Genomic DNA, 16,945 nt, shown 5'->3' with positions numbered 1-16,945 from the left:
CATTTTCAACTGCTGGGCTCGGACGTCTCTCCTCAGACCCCAGGCTGTGATTGTATGACTGATCTGCATGTATCAATGTATGACTGATTGCCTGCAGCTACACCTGCATGAGAGGGGCTTGAGAGATAGAGGTTTGCAGTAGGAGCCATATCGGAGAAGTGAGATGGTTCGATTGCATTCAGGCTTGATTGCCTTATCTATGCTCATGATAATGCTCATGATAGCACGTGTACACGCAAGGTGATTGAATCGAGATTGAATACAGACTGTTCTCGCGGGTTTACGTTAGTTTGGAATGAAAACAAGTTATCTTTTCAGGCGCAGGTAAGGAACGACATTTGGGAGGAAGGTGTTTGAAATCCTTGTTGCAAAAAGCGCTGCAAATATGTGTATGTTTTGAAGTAAAATCTTCCCAAATATATAAGCAGCCTTAATATCAAATAAATACAAATCTTTAAGTGCGCCTGTGCGCATCCCATCGGAATGTTGAGTGTCCTCGGGAGAGGTGGAGGGAGCTGGACCGCGCATCTTGAGCCAGTTTGTCGTCGTACACAGCGCTTGATCAAGTATCTCTGCCGAGCAGACCAATGCCATCTTCAGCGACAAAGAAAGAAGACGATTCTTTGGTAAGTTCCCTAATCTATTTATTGTGAAAGAATAATATAATAATAACATAGGATGACCAGACATTAACTTTCTGCTGCATTCTGCATATAAAAAAATTGTTCAGTTCTAATGAGGGTAATTGGGATGTTGAAGGTGTTGGCACTTCTAATAACAATTAAGACAGTAGCCTATTTCTCTTGCCATTAAATAGAATGGCAGGGTGTGGGAAAATATGTTACAACCACAAGTGGTTTATGCTATCACACAACTAATAGATGTGCTAAAGACAGAATTATAAAATCGTCGGGGACTTTATTCTTTACTAGCATAATTTGTGTTACATTGACGATACTGCACGTCCTGTTGAAGTCCTTGTGAGACAGTTTGTCCATACTCATATGTTTTAATGACAGACCATAAGCAGATCAAATGCACTTCAAGCAGTTTTAGCTTGATCTTTAGCAAATTTTAGGATGAATCGGTTTTCCCGGTAGAGTGATACATTTCTTAAATTAACTGCACATTTGAAAGAGTAACTATTCTAATTCCTTATTTGGTAACAATAAGTATCAACTGCTATTTCACTCACCACAGGCTCTGGCTTTTGAGGTCTGAGTAATAGAGAAATGTCTTACATGTATTGAGTGGCAAGAGGGCATTACAGATGACATCTCTCTTCCTCCTTTGTTCTTACTACCCCCTCTTTAAAAGTATGTTTTGCAAGCTACAGCAATTACTTCCATTGTAAAGTATGCATCATGCTTAAACTGTCTTTGCAGAGAGCATCCATAATTTCACATGTGGGAGCAGCTAACATCCCTTAACAGGAATCCCCTGTGAGCTCATATCATGCTATAGCGCAGCTCGCAACAGACTGCCACAGGATCTTTAGCTCATCAGTGGGTTTTTGATGAGGACCTAATGGTGATTAAAGGTCTGTTATGGTACCATGATGGAATCTGCTTCACACTACATAAGATGACAGAAGGGGTGAGAGAGAAAGATTGAGAAAAAGAAAATTAATGCAAGTGATACATAAAAGGGACTTTCCTCATTTTCCATATCTACTAGGGTGAATGTCACTCTCGATACGGAAGCTATTCTACCCTATAAGCCACTATGATAAGCATATTTTGAGCCAACCTTTACATTTATGGGGAGGTGTGCCGCGTCACCCATATAGCCCAAGACCACATCCGCCCTAAAATTGATTAGATTTGAATTTGGGAATGCATAAGAAGAGCCTCAGTACTTCACTTCATAGATAACTGTTAAAACAATTGAAGTCTTTGATGCATATTACCCTCTGACACCCTTCTCCTATAACCTTATTGGTGAGATCAGACCGCCACTGTTTATCAAACCCAGCTGCAATTCATACTTGTTTAACACTTAGGGAAAATGTATGAGTCAGACGGACACAGTGTGTTCTCTTCACCCATGGGGTGTTGCAGCCACAGATGATGTTACCACTTAGCATGTGTGGCCTGCATCTAGTTAAGTTGTTATGTTATGTTCCATTAACACATTAGTCTCAAATCTAGACCATTATACTGTATCCATGTTCACAAGATGTTTGGAAACATCTTTATGTTGTGTGTCTGAAAGCTCAAAATTGTATTGGACCAACTCTCGGAGGTCCATGGGTAGTGACTCACTAGGTTTTCTCTGAGGGGAGAAGATGGAGCTCTCAAGTTGTTCTTTTATGCCATTCACCCTCTGTGGCCTCTAAAGAGAGGACTGATGGACTGTCGGTTCACTCATAATGGGGTTAGACACACACATGCACCTTTAGATACATAAGGTTGTGTCTCTTGTCGGGATTCGTCCCATCAATAAAGTTACTTTAAATAACACATCTGTGTCATCGTGTCAGAGGGGAATCTGCAGTACATCATTCCCCTTTTGAGGCTACATACATACGTTCTGGGTTCACTGAGTGACTGAAACCTGCTGAATTGTAGTCACCCTCATAAATTGTAAATGTGTATAGGTTATGGACAGATTTAACAAGACATTTGATCACATTGTGATGAAAGGCAGAATGCCCTTAGGATGTCAAGCCTAAAGAGATTGCAAAAAACTGTAAAACATACAGCTACAGTGAGAGTTTACCATTACTGAGTTTTGACTGGTCAGAAATTGGTGCAAATAAAGTGAAATATTGGTGCGAAATGTTTCACCTTCATACTAAATGTGTGAAAATATGTACTTGTAATTGTGGTTTGAGGTCTTTGGGAGGTTTTCTGTACCAAAAATCTACATGAAGTTTAGACATTTCTCTCCTTGTCTTGATGTGCATGATTGACATCCATCAGTGAAACCTGTGAGAGCAGTGACGGTAGCAAGCCATCTGGTTGTACCAGGCTGGTTGATACGCCGGCATGCCTTGCCCTATGGTTGCCACAAGGCCACCTGCTTCTGTGATGGACGGCGTCAAATACACCATGAAAACTAGCAAATGTCACACTAGATGACACCATAAACTCTCCTGCCAGGCAATTAAGTGAAGAGAATACTGACAAACCAGAGAATTCCATTGATGGGTATCCACATTAACTACAGAAAGTTTCCTGAATTGGATTTCTGTGTATATTTAAAAACCAGCGGGCCGATATCCACAGAGAATCCCCTGCAATTAGATTCTGGCTCCAGGTAGCTGCCAGTGTTATTTTTATCTGGCATGTTGAATTCCTACCCTTTGCATAAACAGAGATTTGCACAGGCAGTGATGGGGAGTCAGGGGAAGCTGCTGCTCACCAGACACACCTTGGCTTCGATGGCACATGTCTACACAATCCAGCTAGAATTTTCTTTCACAGCAAACACCTGTGACGGATGCAAGTGTACTCTGCTGCCATCACACCTGCCACCTGCCTCATTATCCAGGGACAGCTAGTCTGTTCAGCTGGTTCTGATATACATACTGACATCCCGATATCCATACTGATATCTATGTTGAGAGCAGACAATTCAAGATATAGTAGAGAGGGTTCTTATGGAACAATATTATGTGGACCGTCACTAAATGTTCCACTATCCTACATGCAACAATGGCACATTTCACTAAAAAAAGAAAATGTTATACTGACTTTCTGTTTAATGTTCCTTTGTTAGATCTCACATTTGGAAGCCCCTCTTCCTCAGACTCAACATGGACCTTTCCAACTTCTCCAGCCTATCCCTACCTCATGCTGAGCCCCAGGCTTCCAGAAGCAACCTCTCGAGGATCCTGCTCAGCCTGGCCCTCTCACTACTAGCTGTGGCCACTACCTGCATCAACTCTTTGGTCATTACAGCCATTGCTGTGACCCGAAAACTCCACCAGCCAGCCAACTACCTCATCTGCTCCCTGGCTGTGACTGACCTACTGGTGGCTGTTTTGGTCATGCCTGTTAGTATCGTCTACTTTGTGGAGGAGACCTGGGTCCTTGGTCCAGCTGTGTGTCACCTGTGGCTGGGCGTAGACGTCACCTGCTGCACCTGCTCAATCCTCCACCTAGCAGCCATTGCTCTTGACCGCTACCGGGCCATCACCGATGCAGTGGAGTACGCCCGCAAACGCACCTGTCACAGGGCTCTGGTTACTATTGCTGCAGTATGGGTCATCTCTGTGTTCGTGTCACTGCCCCCTCTGCTGTGGAGAAAGCAGGGCACTGAATGGCCAGAGTTGATTGAGCAGGTGGGAAATGGACAAGAGGTAGAGGATGGAGGGATGATGGTGGATGACTCATGCCTCATTGAGCATGATCACGTGGTCTTTACTCTCTACTCTACCTTCGGGGCGTTCTACGTCCCACTGGTTCTCATCTTGATCCTCTACTACAAGATTTACCGTGCCGCCACAACACTAAGCCACCGCCGCGCAGCTGGCCGCACCCTCTGCCAGCACACCGTCACCAGTCACATCCTTCCTGCGGAAAACTCAGACCGAGAGCTTCCCCTTAGTCCTGACACCCTCAGTCCCACAGAGAAGTCCTTCTCCGAGCCATCTGTAGAGGGGGACCATGCCCGTATCACCACCAACGCCTTCCATCCACTAAAGGCCTGGCAACGGAGGGCTCAGCCTGGGGGGAGAGAGCACAGAGCAGCCACCACCCTTGGCCTCATCCTGGGGGCCTTTGTTGTGTGCTGGCTGCCTTTCTTTCTGAAAGAGGTGGTAGTTAACACTTGTCAGTCTTGTAGCACCTCTGCTGCGCTGGCAGACTTCCTCACCTGGCTGGGCTATCTAAACTCTTTCATCAACCCGCTTATATACACCATTTTTAACCAGGACTTCAAAAGGGCTTTCCAGAAACTACTGAGATGTGTTCACTATTGAGACCTTTGAGAACAATTCACCTTGATATAATCTTATGAGTCTTGCATTGAAACAAATATTTCAGGTTCATTCAATGTTGTTGTAATGGAAGTACTATAACAGTGAGCTATTCCTCTTTCATTTTAATTATTCATGTGGGTACAATAAACCCTCATTTAAAGAAGATACATTCTTGATTTTGCACTTGACCTTTTCAAAATGCAATACAAATCAACAATGCCTCTTAAGAGGCTAAACGAGCAACTGCTACTGGTAGACCTCAGTTCAAAATCTGCATTCAACTCAAAATATACATACAAAACCATTCCAAGAGCCTGTATCATGTAAATACGTTTATTGTTTATACAAATAAGTGGCAAAAATGTAAATAGTAAAACTGTCTTTTTAAAACCAGGGCTGCAGCTTAACAGCTCAAAGATATGACGTTCCTTCCTTTCTGTGATCAGGAGCAATTTTGTATCTGGTGGTTTCTTCAGCTTTGTTTTGTTGACAGGAGCTACAAAGGAGCCCTCCTCCAATCACCATAAACACAGCTGAAGCCCAGCCAATGAAAACTCCTGCTCCCAACTCCCTCTTCATGGCTTCGTGTACAAAAGGGTTATAGAAATCAGTAATTACTTGATGGGCGGTCCAGCTAGGTGGAATCAACCCCAGAACACCTGCAGTGAGGAATAGAACCCCTGCTGTGATAGCAACTCTGGCCTTGCTCAAACCATCCTCCAGGCAGTTGGTGCACTTCCCCCCAGCAATGCCTGCCAGACCAGCAACTACAGCGACCAATAGAGAAATAACCAGAATGGCCCTTGATGCCTTAAGGTCCACCGACAAGGCCAGCATGGAATCATACACCTTAAAATCAAAACGAATGTTAGTCATGTACATACATTTATGGAAGCATTTTGTGATGGATATTTAAATTACTGTAGTTTGATGGGAATTGCAAAATTGTCATGCAGATGATCAATAAAGTGATACTGCACATATCCTGCATTTCATTAGACATTGCATTTTAAGACTGGTAAAAAAATGTTTTATTAATCTAGTTCAGCAGCATTACAGTAGTCACTGGAGACAGCGATATATGGAATGGACTGCATTTATAGAGCGCATTTATTTATACCTTGGCGGCACCCAAAGCGCTTTACATTTAGCCTCTCATTCACCCATTTATACTCTGTACTCAAGGACAGTCAAACCGGTGGTGGTAAGTTACAACTGTAACCACAGCCACCCTGGGGCAGACTGACAGAAGCGTGGCTGCCAATCAGCGCCTATGGCCCCTCCAACCACCACCAACATTTATTACCAACATTCATACGATGCATGTCTTTATAATGGTGGGGGAAACCAGAGTTACCTGGAGGAAACCCACGCAGGAAGGCAACAATGCTGCAACAATGCTGTTCTAACACCTGATCTGTAAGATGCAACACCAAAGGACACCAAAACATGATCAAGTCTTTCAAATGATGACAAACCCACCTTGCACTGCATCTGTCCCGTGCTCTGAACCACACAGGTCATCCACAGGCCTTCCCAGTAGATCTGTGCTGTAACAATGTTGTTGCCAATAAAGGCTGTGACTTTCCATTGTGGCAAGGCACAGGCCACAATTGATCCCAGCCAACCCAGGACCCCCAGGGCCAAGCCCAAAACCTGGATCCCAGAAGACATGCTCAAAGTCCAGAAGTGTGGGTGATGGAGAATCAAACCTGGATTTGGAAATGCAGACTACGATTTTCAAGTGGCCTAGAAGCTGACGCATACTTATTTAACAGTATTTAACATTCACATGTCAAGTGCAGCATCGTCATTTTGCATCTCTTGTTTCATAAGAGAATTTAAATGGCTTTGTTACCTTTTCAAATTGGCTGATTTACATGTACCTCCGCAGCCAGTGGTCTCGTCTCTGATCAGAACTTGATCTGTACGCTACGTGTGTACTAAAACAGCAGCGGAATTTGTATTCCACCGTGATCGCAGTTTATATGATCCCGTAGCCAGCAACTGAGTAACCCCTACGTTTTCAAACGTGTGTTTTCCTGACAACAACGTATACAATATGTTCATGTTGACTGATGTTATAATGGTTGGAATTTTAGGAAAGCAGCTAATGAACAATCTACAACAGGTGTTATCAATTTGGTAATCAGCGCTGAGCTCGATTAATTAGAATGACCAATCGTTCAAAAGCAATACACACGTTGGCACTGGAGCTTAACTATTGTAACTACACCTACATTGTTCACAATTTTAGTCAAATATATAATGTATATTGGCGATATGCATTATTTAACCCACATTGTTATTAATAGATTTAAAATGAACAAAGTCTATAGTAAATGGACGACTAATAATCAAATTTAATTCCATAATATGGATGTGTATTCAGCTTTAATAAAAGACTGCCTGGCCATTCTATTAATTGGTCGCTTGATTGTGACAATGTGGTCATGAAAGGATGAGAACGTTTAGATAATGCAATGTCTAGCACTGTAAACAGAAGCTCCCATCAATTTAGGGAGGGTACGAAGCTTTTGCAGTGGCAATGTCCAATCACAAGTCAACTCTTTTGCCTATGATAAATATCGACGTACACATCATCCAATCACATTTTTAAACGCAACACGCTTTTTTCATTGTCGCCTGCCGTCGAGTTGTAGTTGCTGTTGTACGCGCTAGGCTGGACAAGCAGTATGGCGGAAGAAGACAGTGAATTTGAGTTAGAGGGATTTAAAAAACAATTGAGGAGTTTGTTTGACAGTTTTTTACGAGAGGAACTCGGACCCGAAAGCGACATATATTGTGCAAGGTTTTGCGAGGTAAGACTTGAGAGGTATTTGGGACAGAATATAGGAACTGAAATAAAGCCCACTTCGTTGGCTAGCTAACGTTAGTTGTCGGAGCTTGCCAACCAAATTCCCCTCCCCCAGAATTGCCTGGCTGGATTTAGCTTGGCAGCTAACAACCAGTTGTCTTTTGCTCAACAAATAATTGCAACTGTATAACCAGTTATGCTATAGCGATGTCTGTTGATTTTCTGTAGATGCAAGTACAGCTACTGGCAGGCAGTCCTCAACGTATTGTCAGCGAAATGTAGTTTTAGCCATTTGCAGATCTAACTAGACAAGCTGCTAACTGGCTAGCATGTTGAGTTACTTACTAGCTTGGTTCGTGAGCCAGCAAACTGTAAGCTATATTACTAGCCAGATAATTTCGTCAAATACATTTCAAATCTCATGGACCAGTCAGCTTTTGTAGAACTAACCACACTAAGTCAACCACTGGTAACCAAATGTAACTCTCCTTACTCAAAAGTTACCCAGTCTCAGATATAAACTGTTGTGTGCCTTCCATACCACTCAGTTCCTTCCCCTGTTTTCATTGACCCTCCTGATCTCCCCCCATTCCTCATCTATTTCCAACACCTGCCTCTTTCGTCCTCTTTGCTTCAGCTGGTGGAGGAGTTTACTGGTCGGTGGCAGGAGCCGCTACCTCAGCTCAGGTTCCTCCAGAGTGCGCTCTGCTCGCTTGTCCAAGCCTCCGCCTGCTTCCCCTCAGATTGTGAGCATGTGCAATGCACCCTGAGTAGCCTGGCACTGTAAGTATTCTATGCTGAAAGGCTTTAGGTCTGCATTTGTATAGTTGGGTGTTTGTGAATGTAAAGTAGGTTGTGTTGCATTGCACTGCAGTTCCGTTAATGCATAGTTTTTCAACTGCCAGTCACGTTCTTTTGCAGGAGTGCCTTTGAGCTGTTGCTGTTTTTTGGTCAGAGTGACTTCCTGAGGAATCCATTGAAAGACATACTGGACTCTCTTCAGGTAAGTTCTTGCTTATTTGCTGACCACTGATAAACACTGTACTTAATATGAGAAGAGGAGGGGGATAAAGAGTTTTAGAGCCCCTCTTACGCATACACTGTATTTTTAGCAGACGCTCTTATCCAGAGCAACTTACAGTAAGTACAGGGACATTCCCCCCCGAGGCAAGTAGGGTGAAGTGCCTTGCCCAAGGACACAATGTCATTTGGCACGGCCGGGAATCGATCTGGCAACCTTCAGATTACTAGCCCGATTCCCTCACCGTTCAGCCACCTGACTCCAGTAGCTCTGAAATCAGAAAAAAAGCCTCATAGACATGGATGTACACATGTTACAACTTGACAAACATGATGATAATAACATGGCACCACTTGATGCTAGCAATGGAACTGAGGGGCTTCTCTCCACTTTGCTTTCAGGAATGCAGTTCATCGTTTGTAAGGCACCAGAATGTCCACCTACTGCAGGTGATGCGGGTCATCAGAGAGGGTGGATCCTGGGCAAGCCCCACCCTTCACGCCATCCTGACTGAAAAAGAACTACCTCGGGATGAAGGTGGGTAACGTTCCGTTGCATGTACTTTCTCTGTTACTTAATTGTATGGGTTTAGCAGCGTCCATTGACAAGATTCATGGGAAATTTGTGAGTTAATTCTATGGACAACAAGGGTTTCGACCTCGGTCTAAATTCATGTATTTTTTAGGTCTGATTCTAAACTCAGCATTGCCCCTCCTTTTCTCACCACAGTGAACAGATACCTTGGCTCTGAGATGCCAGTATTCCTGGAATTGAGGGTACGGTACCTGATGGCCAATCAGAAAGTCTGTGAGGCCACGTCCCTGGCTAAGACTTGTGCTCAACACTCCAGTCTGGGGCGACACCTGTTTTTCCTCCAGGTCTACCTCACCTTCCTATGGAAGGCCTCTCACCACGACCACCTACGCAAAGTGGTAAGTGGACTGTCTAAGCTGTTTTTAGAAAATGTTGCCTTATTAGCTGTAAGCATCCCATTAGGATCTTGTGGGGCTTTTGAGAGTACACTGACCACTCTGGTTTTCCCTCAGATAGCTGAAGCTGATGCGAAGGATGCTGTGGATATCATCTGTTATATGGAAACTGAGCATGATGATAATGAACTGGTGCTGTCCCTGTGCAGAGCCTTCCTCTCCCAACAGCTACGGAGAGGAGACATGTACTACATGTGGTACGTCAAGTATACATGCTCACACACAGTACTAGGTTACCCCAGAGTTCATCATACTTGAACAATGAATATAACTTTTTAGTATACTGATGGACATCCTAAGTAATAATAGATTTACCACCCTGTCTCCTTTCAAAACAGTTGATTTATAATTAACCCAATCCCCTCCCCACAGGCAACTTGTGTTCATATGGAGTAAGCTCCAGCTGCGTGTTAACTCATCCCAACAAGCACTCCTGGACCAAAGTCGTCAGCTGATGCTGTCATCCACCAATGTCAAATCAATTTTCCCTTTCATGGGTGTGATCGTCGCTGAGGTGAGAGCAGAGGCTAACTTGTTGCATTGACTCACTGGATGTTTAATTTTGAGACGACTGTTGCAATATTTTGTGTTTTTGTGTTTCTTGCCCAGATGGGCAAGGAGGCCCTGCAGTTCTGTGTGGAGCTGTGCACCCATGCCCTCCAGTCTGAACTCTCCTTTGACCCCTCCACAAAGTCTCTGATTTACAAGACCATCGCCTACCTTCTACCCTCTGACTTGGAGGTGTGCCGGGCATGCGCCCTACTGGTCTTCTTTCTGGAGCGCAGCCTGGATGCCTACAAGACTGTCTTCCTGCTCTACCAACACCCAGACCAGGAGTACCACGCAGAATCCGGCCCAGTGGGAAACCATGTCCGCTTTGAGATCCTGCAGGTCATTATACATATATAAAATGGAAATCCAGTGGAGATATGGCGCCTGCTATAGTAGTTCCTTCTTAAGTATTACTTTAGTTTTCAATGCTGTTATTATTGTGACACATGGTTATTTGTGCTTTGTAGAAATGTTGCACAAGTAGACTTGCCTTTTTAGCTAATTTCTTTTTCCCGATGTTTGGTTGCTGACAATACTTTTTGTTTCTTTACTTCTGTCCTCAGGTTTTGAAAAGGGGTCTGTACTTTGACCCGGAGTTCTGGAACCTCATGACCCTGCGGACCAACTGCCTGAAGCTGATGAGTGAGAAAGTGGGGAATGCTGCCCTGGTGGAAATAATGGAGGAAGAGAAGTGGTTACCCAGCTACTGCACCAAAGAGTCTGTCTGCTGCGGGGTCACTTCCTCCAACTCCAACCAGCTGCCTACCAAGCCACGGACAAATCACCAGACAACGTCCAAGAAACGGCTTCACAAAGGAGACAAGAATCATGTGAACAAACGGGTAAAAACGCGTCATGAAAAGAAAGAAGACACAGAGTTGTCGGTAAACCACGCTGTGAAAAGGAGGGGAAAGAAGCCAGGTTTGCCGCCTGTGAGGGACGTAAGCTGCGTTTCCTCCCTGAGACGATCATTCAGACAACTGGACTCCTCTCCAGAGAACCTTGCACGGCCATTTGTTGACAGACAGCATCAACACATGACCCGCCTCTCAGAAAAGAAACCCCCCAAACGTAAGATCAGAAAACCTCGCTGGCTCCTGGAAGGGGAGTCCACTCAGGCTGAGAACAGTGCCCCACGGAAGGGCAAGAAACCAGGGAGGAAGCCTCAGCAGCAGAAGCAGCTCCGCACCACAGGAGTAACCAGGAAGTCCATACCTGGGCTGGTCAGGAACAATACCAAACAAAAGACTGCAGAGATGCCTTCATGTTTAGCAGAAAAAGAACACGAGAAGGAGTTTACCATGAAAAACAGTTTGACCTCATTTCTAGACCAATCTCTGGAGGTCTCCCAGCCTGATAATGACCTTTCAGCCTCTTTTATTGAAGATGTGGATAATGTGCAGAAGTCTCCAGAACCACCTTGTGAAAAGCTTTCCGTCAGTCCCATGCAGACAAAGGCTCTACCCAGCAATGAGGTGATCATAAGAGCCAGGGATGCATGTACCTTTATACAGAAGATGCACAGCTATGCACAACGTTCCAAGGTGAAATGTGGTACACCAGTAAAGGATAACCAGGCCTCAGACTTGGCAACAACTGTCACTTGCGCTTCAGATCACAGAAAACCACTGGCATCTGTGGTTCCGAAGGACAAACCCTTAGTTGTGGCCTCACAAACCCAAATCTCAGCTGAGGTTGAGGTTCCCTCCAAACTGCACGAGGGTACTGTTGTTCCGGTATGTGTTCCCTGGACTGATGAAACTTCCACAAAAAGAAATGATCAATCAAATGACACTACAAGCTTCTCTCCCCCTCAAAATGTAATCGTTGATAAGGAGTATAAACACACTGAAGGTCTGGTGGAGATGTTAACTAGGGACATTACCAGTGTTCCAAATGTGACCAAGCATACTGACACGCTAGCTGTTCTTAATGAACCAATGGTTAGGGAAAGTACTGATGAAGTTGTTCAAGAGACAATACCAACTAATGTAACAGTTGCCGAGGAACAAGCCATAGATGTGGATACAGTTGTTTCTAACCAGACACTTTCTTTTGGGAACACCACTACTCTAAAAGAGTCAACAGACTCAGAGGAGCAGGCTTTTAACAAGTCAGTGACTGCTGAAGACACACATGATCAGGCATCAGTCCGTCTCACAGAGGAAGCTAAAATTGATCCGGTAGAGTCAATGGATACACACAGTGATGCTCGCAAACAACCCACAACAGGGGATGTGGATACAGGCACAATCCCTGATCACACAACCTTTGTGCCTCACTGTGCAATGTCCAGCAACTCCAAAGACCAAATTGTGGAACAGAATAGTTCTCTGGTCACTGAGAACAAGCCACAGCAAGAGCCAGAACCAACCACAGGAAGTGGACCACAGGACACCCAGGAGGTGGAAACCCTGGGAAACCCTTCTAATGGCCCCACACAGGACCCTGAAGACTCCCACCTCATGCACCACTGCAATCTATGCAACAAAGTGATCAAAGGGAAGCGTGTGGTGGTGGCCCACTCCATGTACCACTACAGCCAGGACCAGTGCATGTTCTGTGGCATGTTGTTTAAAAATAACATTCTGGCCATGATGCATTTGTCTGAGCACATAGAGAAATTGAAGGGAAAAGTGCCATTGGAAGGAGACCTCCAGGAGAACGTTTCCCATAAGACAGTTGATCCTGAACGCCCTACACAGTCTAGCCCAAGGAGAGGCAATCATAAGAGGTCTACTAGGAATGTTGCAGAGCCAACCTGTTCTGACAGTAGGAGGTTAAGGTCAAGCCATAAGCAGACAGACACAAAATTTGTAGATCGAAATAGAAAGCCTCGTAAGCAAGCTCAGAGGGTAAATGGACATTTGAGGGGAAAAGTTGAGAAGATTAGAGTTGTTTCGCCACCAAAGGAAAGAGAGCGGCAAACTAGTAGTGGACGAAATAAGCATTATTCTGATTCAAGGGACGTGGCAGAAGAGCTATCAACTTCAGTGAGGGTAACCAGAGAACTACGGCGAGATTCTACTCTTAAACAGACTGTTGACAAGGAGACAGCCAGCTCATCTTCCTTAGTGGACAGTGGAGTAGAGGCAAAGACGAGGCGTCTTTCTACCTCGAAGAGCATTGATAAAGAAAGGGAGCCAGCCGCTATAGTCGACACAGCAGGTGCTCAGAAAAACGTATGTTGCCCTGTGGAGGGTTGTCTTTGGCCATCAAACCAGCCTAAAAACTCTCGCCAATCTCTCCTCAACCATGCTCTGGAGGCTCACTATGGGTACACCAAACCTCTGGAGTTAGCCTTCAGCCTGGGAAACAGGTGCTGCAGTACCTGCTTAAGGGTGTGCTGGAGCTTTCAGCATTATCAAGACCACATTGAGAGGCACAGAGGGAGCCCCAGACACCCCTGTCTGCACCAAGGCTGTGGGGCCAGGTTTAAAACCGGAAGAGAAATGAGGCGCCATACAAGAAGGCATTGCCCCCTTCGGGCAGGCTGCTGTTTTTCAGGATGTACCAAACTGTTTGCTTGCCTCTGGGCGCTCAACCTACATGAACGAGAGCATTACGGAAATACCTCTCCCACCTCGACAGTGGAAAAGACCAAGCGGTTGAAAATAAAGCAGACAGGGCAGAACACTAAAGATGTTAAGAAACGATCTGGTTGTAAACCAAAGGATTCCCTCACAGATGTGTTGCCCACTTCAAAGGTCAATAATAAGTTGAAAAGGGCAAAAGCTAACTCTAAACAGAAAGGTTCTCACAAAAACACAGCTAAATCGACTCAGAGGCATAAGATTAGAAACAACTTCAAGAAAACAAAGGCTATAAAAAAAATGAATGTTCAGGCAGATAAAAAGGATTCTTCGGTTTCTTCACACACCTCATCTACCACAGGTGTAGAAACAAACAGATTGCAGGAAATGCAGGCTCTTTCAGTGAAGGATAGAAATACTATCTTAACCACTGCCACCAATCTGTCTACAACTAGTAATGGGTTAAAGAGAACGTCTGCTAAGAAAAAGAAACGGATGAAGAATCGAAGTAGTCAGATTGCTACTGTGATCTCTCGTGAAGACTGTGATGAATTTAAGACAAAGGAAATTGTAAATCCACAGTCGACAAATCTGGAAACCTCAACCACTACTGACCCCACTCCCGCCAGTGCAGAAGAAGCAAACAAATTAAATATGAGTGCTATACTGAAATCAGATATTTTAGATGGGCCGTTACATGATACTGAAGACGTCTCAACTGTTTGTCCCAGTAAGACAGTTGAGGTGACTGAAATGATCAAGCTGCAGATTGACGAACCGTGTGCCACTCTGGACAAAGCTACACCATCTGCTTCTTCTAGCACAACCACACATTTGATACAGTCAAAGGTGAATGATCCATTGAATAAAAAGGAAATTGTCAAGAAACTTGTCAAACACTCAAAAACCTCAAGGGAGCCTGCTACAAAAGACCTCTTGAATATTTTCGTTCAACCTAATGATGGGGGCCCTTCTGATGCCTCAAAGTCTGAAAAGGTGAAGACTCCAGTATCAGATGAGCAGCCTGACAAGGTTGTAATGGATGTTGCAAGCTCAAGTAGAGGGAGTGAACCAATGGTTAAAGCTTTAGATTCTACAGTGACAAGTCTGGGTTACCATGTAGTTAATGGACACTCAGCGAAAGGTGAAACATCAAGCACAGAGGCAGAGCAACACAAGCCACAGCCTGAGGTCGATTCTGAAGCCATGAAAAGGAAGATTGCAGGTCCCTATGTAGGGAAGAAGCCATACATCAGACCCCCACCGACATCCTATTTAGACGAAAAGTACACCTCCATGACCAAACGCAGGAAGAAGATGTCCTGGTCGTTGCCTTTCTCCAAGTGTAGTGCTTCGCAGGAGGCTGTCGCTGTAGCCACACCGGCCCAAAGACAACGCTGTGCCAAGTGTTTCTCCTCTTTCAACAGACCAGAGGAATTACAGGCTCACTTGGAGCTAAAGAAGTGCACATCTCTCTTCGGTTTTGACTCGGATGAAGAGAGTGAGTATAAAACTGGGGAAGTAGTTTGAAGATGTATGCACCTGGAAGGCCTTGATTTTGCTTTAACTACATGTTGGATGAATGCAGTATATTTTTACAACTGGGATGTCTTGAAGTAGATTCAAGCATTTCCTTAACCTGTGATTGAAGATATTGTGAAATATTTTTGGTTAAATATGAATGTTTGACATGGTATCCTTGTTTTGCCTGCTATAGTCATGTCCTAATTGGTATTTATGTATTTCAGGTAATGGGTAATAAAGTTGGATGGATCTCTTAAGATCTAGAAAGAAGATCTGCATCTATAGACTTGCTGCTAGGGGGTTCCTTGTGGACTCCTCAACTTAACCCCCCCCCCCCCCCCCCCCCACACACACACATTCCTATGGAGAATACCATGGAGGATCAGGCAAGTCTGGGCCCTGGTGCAACGATAAAACATAGAACCAGAGTTTACAAATGCCTGGGGCATGTCTATTAGCCAGGTCTGATAACTATTAGGCAGCCATGAGGACAGTTAATGTGGATTATATGTTCGGAAGAAGTGCCTGGAGTAAACCTGCAGGGTTTGGCCTGCTACTTCCATTGTATGTGGTCCAGAGTTCCTAGAGGGGTTGTGACTTCCTTTGAGCTGATTTCAAGTGACAGTTTTGATACTGCAGGAAGGCAACTGTAGCAAAAAAAAGAAAGAAAAAAAAGAAAAAATTAAATCGTATTAATCTTTTTTTTCAGAATAGACTCAATACGATGTTTTTTTTGGCGTTTTGCACTCTGTTGTATTTCCATCACAGTTTATAACCACTTGCACTTCAGTAATTTTCTTTAATCATGATATACATATAGATTTTTACTATGGTATCACACACTGAGAAGGTGGCAGTTGAAGGCCATGTTGTTCAGTGTTTGCTGACTTTACAGAAAACATTTTCTGTTGACACTTTTCTTGACAGTAATGTCAGTACTCCATGACATGATGAGATTTAAATTAAAGGCCCAAATGGTAAATGGCTGTGATATTTCTGAGAAATCAGCTGTCTACTTCTGTTTTTAAATCATAATGTTCCAAGGTTTTGTGAACCTAAAATGGTTTACTGTGAACTTTATATTCTTCATTCCTTTTATTATCGATAAACATTGTGAACATGACTTCTCCAACCAACTACAATTAGCTGCCATTGCGTTATCAGTGCTTTTAGCACACAGGAATTAAATGTGATATGCTCTGTCGGCCTAATGGCTTAATGTAAAGAAAAACATGTACAAAATATTTTGAGGTTGCTGGAAAGTGCTGGAGGAAAGCAAGTTTATCTGGTGTCACAAAGTGCACAATAAACTGTGAACTATTTAGTCAATGAACAGGGGCAAGGATTAATTTATTATAACTTTGTTTTATATTTAGCTCATGTAAATATTTGAACAGTTTGAATGACATCATTATACATATTATATTTGGGTGTTGGAAACGGGTTTATATAACAGGTGTATATTGGGGGGGAAAGTAAGCAAATAAAACATTTGAAATCGGAATGTGTCGCTGTGTGGTCTGCTTTCAAATACAATGTTTTTTTTATGAAGAAATACCTAAATTGTTGAAATTGAAAGAT

At 43.9% G+C, this 16,945-nt stretch overlaps 3 protein-coding genes across 5 annotated transcripts; 2 read left to right on the top strand and 1 right to left on the bottom strand.

Annotated features, from left to right (window-relative positions):
- The first annotated feature begins 3,760 nt into the window (after positions 1-3,760).
- Positions 3,761-4,927, top strand: htr1fb (5-hydroxytryptamine (serotonin) receptor 1Fb). The gene has a single exon (XM_084667654.1). It carries the CDS (start codon positions 3,761-3,763, stop codon positions 4,925-4,927), a length of 1,167 nt encoding a protein of 388 aa, XP_084523780.1.
- A 319-nt stretch (positions 4,928-5,246) lies between these two features.
- cldng (claudin g) lies at positions 5,247-7,001 on the bottom strand. The gene is made up of 3 exons (XM_084667655.1): positions 6,786-7,001; positions 6,410-6,639; positions 5,247-5,776 (listed from the first exon to the last, which is right to left on the bottom strand). The coding sequence occupies exons 2-3, from the start codon at positions 6,599-6,601 to the stop codon at positions 5,339-5,341; spliced, it is 630 nt and encodes a 209-aa protein (XP_084523781.1). The 5' UTR covers positions 6,602-6,639; positions 6,786-7,001; the 3' UTR covers positions 5,247-5,338.
- A 585-nt stretch (positions 7,002-7,586) lies between these two features.
- On the top strand, positions 7,587-16,868 carry znf654 (zinc finger protein 654). Of its 3 annotated transcripts, XM_084668349.1 has the most exons (10): positions 7,587-7,749; positions 8,383-8,528; positions 8,667-8,748; positions 9,168-9,303; positions 9,496-9,698; positions 9,813-9,952; positions 10,128-10,269; positions 10,365-10,646; positions 10,871-15,341; positions 15,589-16,868. In XM_084668349.1, exons 1-10 carry the CDS (start codon positions 7,624-7,626, stop codon positions 15,597-15,599), a joined length of 5,739 nt encoding a protein of 1,912 aa, XP_084524475.1. In that variant the 5' UTR covers positions 7,587-7,623; the 3' UTR covers positions 15,600-16,868. The 3 variants fall into 3 exon arrangements, with proteins under 3 accessions (XP_084524475.1, XP_084524473.1, XP_084524476.1); XM_084668347.1 differs by lacking the exon at positions 15,589-16,868 and having other exon boundaries at positions 10,871-15,582; XM_084668350.1 differs by lacking the exons at positions 7,587-7,749; positions 8,383-8,528; positions 8,667-8,748; positions 9,168-9,303; positions 15,589-16,868 and having other exon boundaries at positions 9,527-9,698; positions 9,817-9,952; positions 10,871-15,582.
- Positions 16,869-16,945: the final 77 nt, after the last annotated feature.

Source organism: Hypomesus nipponensis, chromosome 12 (assembly GCF_054491055.1).
Source record: "Hypomesus nipponensis isolate SF chromosome 12, ASM5449105v1, whole genome shotgun sequence".
Classification (NCBI taxonomy): domain Eukaryota; kingdom Metazoa; phylum Chordata; class Actinopteri; order Osmeriformes; family Osmeridae; genus Hypomesus; species Hypomesus nipponensis.
Note: the sequence above shows the minus strand (reverse complement) of the source record. Positions and strands in the feature narration are given on the sequence as shown.